This window comes from Ursus maritimus, unplaced genomic scaffold (assembly GCF_017311325.1).
Source record: "Ursus maritimus isolate PB19 unplaced genomic scaffold, ASM1731132v1 scaffold_5, whole genome shotgun sequence".
NCBI classification, from domain to species: Eukaryota; Metazoa; Chordata; class Mammalia; order Carnivora; family Ursidae; genus Ursus; species Ursus maritimus.
Genome location: NW_024426663.1, coordinates 25,781,696 through 25,791,515, shown reverse-complemented (window position 1 = coordinate 25,791,515; position 9,820 = coordinate 25,781,696). Strand labels below are relative to the sequence as shown.

The window sequence follows — 9,820 nt, the reverse complement described above, 5'->3', positions numbered from 1 at the left end:
ACCAACTGGTCTAAAATAGCAGACCTCCTATCATTCTCTATATATTGAATTTTTTTCCCTCTTACCCATTTGACCCTTTCTGCTTTACTCTGTATAAAGCATATAAAAAGAGTAGAAGATGTAGACCCAGAAATTCCTAAACATGTGAGCATGGAGTTGGAATCCTTCTTCCCTCCCCACCCCTAGTCATCAGAAAAAAGCATATGTAAACTTCTTTGGAAGGACTTATAATCCTAGGCCTCAAAAAATTACTGTATTTAAGTTCTACTAGGTCACAATTTAAAAAGTATGGTATTTAGAACAAGCCACTAAAAGCAAAAGCTAGCAAAAACAACAAACTGTAGTATCAGATGCTCAAATCCCTATGTTAAAATTTTTTTGGTGCAAAAATATAAAATAAATATGTTGAATATAATTATCAAAATGGAAGAAAATACTGACAGTATAATACAGGAAGAAGAGACTATCAAGAATGATCAGGTAGGGGCGCCTGGGTGGCACAGCGGTTAAGCGCCTGCCTTCGGCTCAGGGCGTGATCCCGGCGTTATGGGATCGAGCCCCACATCAGGCTCCTCTGCTATGAGCCTGCTTCTTCCTCTCCCACTCCCCCTGCTTGTGTTCCCTCTCTCGCTGGCTGTCTCTGTCAAATAAATAAATAAAATCTTAAAAAAAAAAAAAAAGAATGATCAGGTAAATTTAATAAACAATCAAATAGAACTTTTGAAAGGAAAGCATCTAATAAAAGTCCTAAACTAAAAAGCAGATAAATATAAAGGAAGCACTGATGTGTTAGAAGAAGACTTTGAAGAAATTACAAACATTGCAGCAAAAATTGAGAGAAAGATGATAAATATAACAGGTTAGGAGACACTAGGGAGGGAAGAGGACAAACACATGTCTAATAGGACTTCCAGAAGGAGGAGCTAGAGGGAATGAGACAGAATGAATATTCGAAACGCTGATGCTGGGCATTTTCCGGGATTGCTGAGAGGACTCTGATACTCCGATTCAGGAAGCTCAGTGAATCCAAGCAGGATAAATGGAAAGGAATCCACACATGGACACATTGTAGTAAAACATCAAAGGGAAAGAGAACACCTTAAAAGAAGTGACAATGTGACCGATAGTTCACTTCCAAACAGACGGAAATGGAAGCCAGGAGAAAATGGGACAATATATTCAAAGAATTGAGAGAATATCATTGTAACCTAAAATTTTATACCTACAAAAACTTATTTTTCAAAAATGAGGGCAAGATAAAGCATTAACAATAGGGCACATTTACCACCTGCAGATCTGCACTCAGGGGTGTTCTGAGGGACATATTTCAGTGATAAAGAAGATGGTCCCAGAATGAATACCTGAGATATAGGGGGAAAATGGTAAGCAAAAAGAATAGTCAAAGGTGAGTAAATCTCAAACACTGAGTTCAAAACATCAATAATATCTAATTTATGGGATTAAAAAACAAAAGATACAACTCAAATACTGGACAATGGCAGTACAGAAATCAGGAAGGAGTGATCAGAGTTAAACATCCCAGGGTACTTGAATTATTTGGGAAAAAGACAACTATACGGAGGAAGTATATTTTATTAAGTAAAACATTTACTTAAAGATTGTGGGATAATTTCAGATTCATAAAAAGAAAAAAAATGAGAAAAAATTTCAGCCTACACTCAATTAATCCAAAGGAAAGCAACAGAGGAGGAGAAATGAAAAGCAAAAGAAATATTAAAAACAGAATAAGTAAGAAGTCTAAAATAAGGGGTGGCTGGGTGGCTGGCTCAGTTGGTTAAGCATCTGACTCTTGATGTCGGCTGAGGTCATGAGATCCAGCTGTGCTTCGGGCTCTGCCCTGAGCGTGGAGCCTGCTTCAGATTCTGTCTCCCCATCTCTCTCTGCCCCTCCACCCCTGTGCACTCTGCCCCTCCCCCCGTTCCTGTACATGCATGCATGTGCTCTCTCTCTCTCTTAAAAAAAAAAGTCTAAAATAATTTGATGGAAGAAATAAAATTAAATTATACCAGTGATCACAAAGCCCTATAAAGTGAACTAAACACTCCATTTAAGAGACAGATTATAAAGGTGGATTTCTTAAAAACCTGTCAATGTTATTTTTGTAGGAAACATATCAAACATGAAGATACACATTGAAAGGCAAATAATTTTTTAAATGCATAAGAAATAGAAAGTTGGTGTTGCTATATTTTTTATCAAAAGTCCTTTTTGGGGGGCAGAAAGCATAATTAGAGATAGGTATGATCACTTTGTATTAAAGCTTCATTCCCTAGGAAAATATATGCATTTTAAATAAAGCAGCTTCAGGATATATAAAGCAAGAATCGACAAAACTACAAGCAGAAATGGACAAATCAGCTATTATAGGGAGATTTGAACTTCTCTTAGAAATTCTTGTAGATCAAGCGGACAAGAGTCTAGAAAACGTGGACAACACAATTACCAGCTTGATCTAGTGACACATGGGGAGCGCTGTAGCCAACAACTCAAGATTCCGTATTCTTGATACATATTGTTAGTCACCCATGGAGCACTTAAAAATTAAGAACAGCAAAATAAATCCAAACAGAATACATGTAGGGCAAAAATAGAAATAAGTACAGAAATCTGTAAAACAGAAGACAAAGAAACTTCGTGAACACCAACAAAAAACCTATGGCAGGGAGTGGTGTGTGGTAGGCACTCGATAAACATCTATCTGCTCAATGAAGAGAAAGCAATTAGAAAACTGTGTGTACATGAAACGGTTTGAAATTCACCAGTGTTTCAGTCTGAGTTGGGCAGTTTTAGGTTTTCCTCCTTTGTTCTTGTCTGTATTTTCTGAGCTGTCTGTATGTATTGCCCGTATACTTTTATGAAAACACATTATTTTAGAATAAAAACAAACAGATTTTTGAAGAGGTGGACTAGAGAGGATTAAGCGTCCTTGCCGCCACTTCTGGTCAGCGGGCTGGGGAGGTGCAGTGTGAGACTGGACTTTGGAGGTGCTTCCCCCCTCACTGCACGGGTGACTTCAAACGTAATCCCTTTGAACCTGTTCTCCAAAGTGGCAAAAAGAAAGCCGCCCTCAAAGAATGATTCGGATAGGCGACCCCGTGCAAAGCACTCAGTACAGTGTCTCACTGTGGCAGTTCAATAGCCGTGTTCCCTTCCCTGCTTGAGGAGGCAGGCTTGGGGAAATATCCCTCTCCATTTCTAGGGGATGTACCCTGAGTGGAAGGCAAATTTGATCAGCCTGGAATATGAAACTGGATGAAAGCTTAGTATGTGAAATTCTATTTGTGCCCTCCTGGAGAGCCAGGAAAATTAAGAAACGAACCAAGAAATTCATCCCTTTTATTAGATGTAAGAATGAAGGTGCGGTATTATCATTTCCTTGTGATAGTCATATCTAATAGTTCTGAAACCAATTCACAGTATTCATGTCAGACTTATTTTATGAGACATTTAACCATTGCTAAATTAAATTTCATAGGAGAATGTGCCTATATAACTCCTCTGGAGTTACAGAGATAGAAATCTGACCCATCATTTCTATTTTCACAGAAAACCATTTAGCAGAACTTTGTTCCAGTAGAAGTGTTTATTGAGTTGTAAGCCTAACACAGTTCATTGGCTGCATGTACTTCCACACTGACATTTTTCTCAGTGCGGATTTGCATCAGTTCATTAGTACTGACGGCAGATGGTAGCACTTTCACACAAATTTACCTTCTGAATTGATCTAAGAAATGTCACTAAAAAGATCCTGACAGTTTTGATGTTCTTCCATTTCTGAAAATGGTATGTTAAACAAATAAGGTGTAGGATTTTAGATTTTTTTTTGATCTCTAGCGCATAATTCCTAAACTAAAAATGAAAGACGGCTTTCATCTCTCATTCCGGCTGTCTGAAGGAGAAAGTAGAAGATACAGATAATCTTTCCAGATAGCATGAGCCTTAAAAAATCTCCATTGTAGAAAAATGGCTTTTGGAGAATATTATCCAGATTGACTGTCTACACTGATCAGATGGCTCAAATTATTTGTAAATTCTCTACCTTGCTTTGAATACAAATCGCTTGGCTTGCAGAAGTAGCGGGTTAAATGGGACCAAAAACATAGTATTGGCTCAGGTTCGTAAGGCTAACTTTGAATTCTGGCACTTCTGCAGCATTAAGATATCCCTAGGATTAACCACATTTTAAAACTACAGATCCTTTTGCCTTTAGTTGGGGTTAAGTCATTGCAAAATTAGCAGGCAAGAAGACTTACTATTTGCTAAGCGAATGAATGAGGAAGTATATGAATTGTAATCACATCGGGGAAACTTTTTATTTTTCTACCTTCTATAATCATTATATTCATAATAACTCAAGGCCTGTATTCAGTAGTCTTATATATTTAGAAACAGGGATTTTGGGGTATTTTAAAAATTAACTTTCCATCTGTATTTGAAAAGTAATTAATGGTTTGGTTAATTTGCCACAACTAAGAGAAGCTGTTACATTTGAGAAAGCATTGGGTGTTGGCCATATACAGTTTAACCATGGAAGTGATCGTGGATGCTTTTGACACATTGCTAGAAGAGTGGTCATGATTAACAACATACTTAAGGGATTTATTTAACAACAAGAAGGAGCTTTTGGGTTCCAAGTGTTCTCACAATCAAGGGACCCTTTTTATTTTATTCATGGCACTTATTATTATTTGGATTGTCTTGTTTCTTTATTTGTTCTGTGTATTTATTGGCTGTCTCTTGCACTGGCATGTAAGTTCCAAGGGATCAGGGACTTTGTTTATCTCTGAGATACAGTGATCCCTGTTACTATATCCAGAACTGTTCCTGGCAGACATGTACGAGATGATCAATAGATATGTTTTGAATTAATAAATACCAGTTTAAGGAAGGTAAGGGGAGCCAGAATCAAGCTGGACAGGAGGACCTGCCATAGGCATAACACATTTGGGCTAGGACCTCACGGTCTGCTTAGGATGGGAGGGAGGGGGTAGCAAAAGAGCAGGAAAGAGGGAGCCCAGGCTCTGCTGTAAGAGTCAGGCCGCTGGGCAGACTATGGAGTTGGCACTTGGAAGACATACACCGACCTATACCCAGTGGATACCTCAACCCCCAGCACGTATATGCACCCCCAAATCTCCACACCCAGTGTCTCCAATACACAGTAGAGGTGCCTCCAATTTCCCGTGAGTTGGTTTGTGCACATGCACACAGACGTGAGTGTTTTGGGGTCTGAGGGTAGAGTTAGCAGCAACAACCACACGTAATTCTTTCCAGGGATGCTCTGAGTTCAGCTCCTCCTTGGACTGGCTGAGAAGGGGAGAAGCAGCCAAGAGAAGAAGCTAGGCCCCTCTTCCAAATCCAGCCAACAAGCTTGTTTTATTTGGCCCAGTCTATGTGTTTTTTTTTTTTTAAGTGCCAAAATTTAAATTTAGGAGGTTTTACATAAAAATCTGGATCCCTAGGCTATTTTGACAAATGGGAAGACCTGGCACATGGAACCTGCATCCCCACATGGCACAATTGGCTGGAGCAGGGTAGCAAGCATAACCTTGGCTGGGAGCACCCTCCAGTCCCCCACGTCCCTGTCACCTGCTGGTGTATTTAAGTGACCTCGCTCGTTCAGGTCACCTGCGCGATCTCTGTAGGTATTTGTCTTATACTGCTTGGGCAGCTCTAACAAAATACCACGGGCTGGGTAGTTTATTGACAACACAGTTCTCACAATTCTGTGGTCTGAGCTCGGGGTGCCATGCTGTTCTCATGAGGACCCTCTTCCAGGTCTCACACTTGTAGTTATGTCCTCATGTGGCAGAAAGGGGTGAGCTAGCTTTTGGGGGTTTGTTTTATAAGGTCCTTAATCCCATTCCTGAGGGCTCCAACCTCCTGACCTAACCACCTCCCAAAGGCCCCACCTCCTGTAAGGCCATCACCTTGGGCATTAGGATTTCAACATATGAATTTGGGGAGACGCAAACATTTAGACCATGGCAGTGTTTCAGGTGCAGTCTTTGGCATAATGGCGATTCCACAATGTAAACGATCAATAAATTTATTGTCAATAATTGCTTTTGCATCGGTACAATTTGTGCGAGGTCACTCACTACGTGGAAACCTCCTAGGGCTCCCCATTGTTTGCCAAATGATGTGCATATCCCGACCCGGGCAGCTGTCTGACCTGTACTTCTATGCAGTCATTCTCTTATAAAGGCAGTGGAGTTCCATCGAATGGGCTTTTGACTTCCAGAAACAGCCCTGTAAGCTTGGGAAAGACAGAAAGATAAAAACAGATAAACAGAGGGACACAGGAAGAGAGACAGACGGACAGAAATACAACAATTTAAATAATGCAGGCCATTCTCCTGCCTTGTCCCCCTGCCATTCTACCCATCGAACATGTGCCTGTTGGCACCGCAGTCAGGCTTGAAACAATCCACATGTTGGCAAAGTTTCTGTAAAAAAATGTGCAAAAGATTTTGGTGCCCTTGCAAAGAGGTGAATGAAATATGTTCTTCAAATGGTCAGGTTTCTGGGCTTCGCACACATCCTTGAGGAAAAACTGGAGAATAATTTATAAGCCAGAGAAAAATGCTAGTTGACAAAGAGTTCGGAGGACCTGATAAAATTGATCTACAGTTCGTATTGTGTAAACAAAACCGTGTGCCCTCCTCTCCTTGATTGTACTGCTTTATCGATTCATAACTCCTCCTCTCCAGCTTTTTCTCATGTTTGGATTATGAATTATATTTCAAAACGGAAACTGATCTGTATCTTAATTTGGTAACTTGGAATTTAAAACAAACTTTTATTTTAACAAACCAGATTGTGTGTTTTAACTTTTTCAAAGTAATTCACACTGGCAATCCCGGACCAACTCCGATTTTTACAGGAGCATCCAATACTTGGGCAGCCCTTTTTTGTACTTCATCCCTGCAAGACGAATGAATTCATGACTCCTCTGTTAAAGAATTCTCGAAAAATCAATAGGTAAGAAACACCATCAAGATACATTGGCTTTTACTCTTATTTTAAAAGTGTAAATCTTTTTATGTGACTCTAAAAGCTAAGCTAAAAAAGAAATATTTTTTGTAATAATAGTAATGGCTAACAGTTATTGATTTTTACTGTGTGCTGGGCACTGTTCTAAGTATTTTAGATATATTAATACATGGGATTTTTGTAACACCCCATGAGCTAAGTTCCATTATTTTACCCAGTTTACAGAGGAGAAAGCTAAAGCACAGAGGGGTTAAATGACTTGGCCAAGTTCACACAACTTGTTAAGTGGTGGAACTGGGATTTGAACCCAGGCATTTTTGCCTCAGAGCCATGTTCTTAACCACTACACTCTGCTACCTTAGCAAATGCTGTAAATTTTAAGTGTCAAATTGGAATCATCAAGAGGAGTCAGGAGCCTCAATGCCTTGACTCCCCCTTTACCTACCTCAGTCTCTTTGGATCTCAAGTCCTTGTCAGACAATGGGGTTGACAGTTGGAAATGCTGGGATTCCATGTGGTGGGCACACACCTATGAAGACAGCTTGTCTCTTCTGTTGGTAATGATTTTCTACCACTCATCCAACATTAGAATTGCCTGTATTTTCACTTGTTTCCTAGGAGTGTCAACTATATCACGTCATGGCTGAGCATTGTAGGGCCAGTTGTTGGGCTAAATCTACCGCTGAGTTATGCCAGAACAACCTCTCAGGATGAATGAAATGTCAATTGACAAGGTAAAAAGGAAAGCCTGCACTGAATGTTCTGGTATTATAAAGATCCTGTTGTCTCTGTTGCACTTGGGGTCCCTACTGGCCCCATCAAATATTAAGTCCTCTTTCATCTTTAATAGGCTGAATATGAACTGTTTGTTTAGGTTTCCAACCAACCAGTGCCCAAGCATTTAGGAAGCATTGGACTTTGCTATAACAACACTCCCCCAACTACAGGAGTGGATGACTTTATTTCAGAATTGTTATTCTTGAAATAAGTCTTAACTGTTCAGTTAACCTTCTTTTATCCTCTTAGCTTTTGTTTTGTTCTTGTTCTTCACTTTCTTCTATTGAGCCAAAGAACCTAGAAATTGTGGCATGAAGAACACCAAAAGTGTACCTGGCCAGCCCTGGTTTTAATAGGACAAATACTGTGCAATAGTTCAACTCACCAAGATTTTGACATGGATTTATTTTTCCATTGGAAGCAAATGTCTGATATGCTCTATCCCTAATCTGGAAGAATTGTTGGTTTGGAGTTGCTTGCTTTGTTTTTCATTTTATCTTGCCAGGGGCAAGACAAAAAAGTGTAATTGTCTCTTAGAGAATCTGGATTAGTGTCTGTCGATGAGGGATGTCCTTTAGGGTCACCTGAGGATCTTTTATGATGACAAATGCTGGGGTCTACCTCCTGGAACAGCCTCTCTGGGGTGCTTTTGGAGAACCTCTGGTCTGGATGTACCTTTAGTGTGGTATTTATTTGTATTATTTTGGGTCTCCCAACAGGCCTTTTCCAATTCTGTGTATAGCTCCAACAAGCTGGACTCACTTCTTAACATTTGTCTGGGCATTGCCCTGAGCCCCCTGGTGGTTGCGAATATCCAGGAGATGTGTGTTCACGAGGCATCCCGCTTGGAGGAAGCAGTCAGGGAGAGGGGATTATCTGCTGGCCGATGGCAGAAGACTGTGCCCGCACTTTTGGTCTGTAGGTTCGGGGCTGAGCTCTCACACGGGGAGCAGAAGTAGAGAACGGGTTAATTCAAACTGCTAGAAAAGCTGAAAGTAAATTTTAAAATGCTGAGCTGCACATATTCATGCTGGGATGAGAGCCTGCTTACATGCTTGCTGGGCATTTTGGTATTTACCACTTAACATCTTTTCAACTTCTGCAGGGATTTTCCCCCCCACTCTCCCTAATGTAAACACAGATTTCTCAGCAAGTCATTTCTCAGACCATGTCATTTCTAGGGTAAAAAAACCCTAAATAAATTATAATAATGTGTCATCTGGATGATGTACTTGTCTGGAAATAATAGTTATCCTCTGCTAACAGATTCTGAGGTGATAGTAGTCAATCACTGTAGGGACAGCGTGTAGGTTTTTTGTTGGTGTTGGTGTTATTGTTTTTAAGTTAGTTTTTTTTTTTTTTTCCTCTGATTGATGAAGACCTTAAAATCCATCAGTAGCAAGAAAAAGTTCCAAAAAGCTGTTACAGGTTCTAGAGACCTCCCTCCTCAGTTAGATCTCTCTCCTCAGGCTGCTCTATTTCTTTTCAGAATATTTTTCACTTAAAAAAATTAATTTTTGGTTGATAAAAATTTCCATTTTCAAGAATGCAGCTATATAACAGACTGTTATCCCAACAGTTAGAAAACATTAGAAAATATTTTGTTTTCTCAAAGTAACAGTTCTTACTCTGCAATATGAGGATTTTCCCTCTGGGTTTCTTCTCCAGTTAATATAATGCAAAACCCCTTCCATCAGAAATAAGGCTGGTGAAAGCTGCTTCCAACCAGTATCCGAAACTCTGCTTTTGTGTAACCTTGGAAATCCTAACTTCACCTCTTTGGTCCTCGGCTGTGTGATTTGTGAGAGCAAATGCAATTCTCAGGTCTGTGAAATAGAAGTGTAGAGATCTGGACTGTGAGTTTGGTTAGCTGCTGGCTGTGTGACTTGGGCTGATTTTCCTAATCTTCTTCAGTCTTTTACCATTTCTATGTTTAAAGAGTCCCTTACTATCCATCCCACTCACCTAACAAGAGCAGGGGAGAGATCAGTATGGTGAGTCAACCTGAATGTGCTTCATACCTAGT

The 9,820-nt window shown here is 40.0% G+C and overlaps 1 protein-coding gene across 1 annotated transcript in view; it reads left to right on the top strand.

The window, feature by feature from the left end:
- Window positions 1-7,747, top strand: part of ATG10 (autophagy related 10) — a 241,794-nt gene extending 234,047 nt beyond the window's left edge. The window contains 2 exon segments of the mRNA XM_008711050.2: window positions 6,908-7,005; window positions 7,636-7,747. Coding sequence (XP_008709272.2) covers window positions 6,908-7,005; window positions 7,636-7,747 — 210 coding nt within the window.
- Window positions 7,748-9,820: the final 2,073 nt, after the last annotated feature.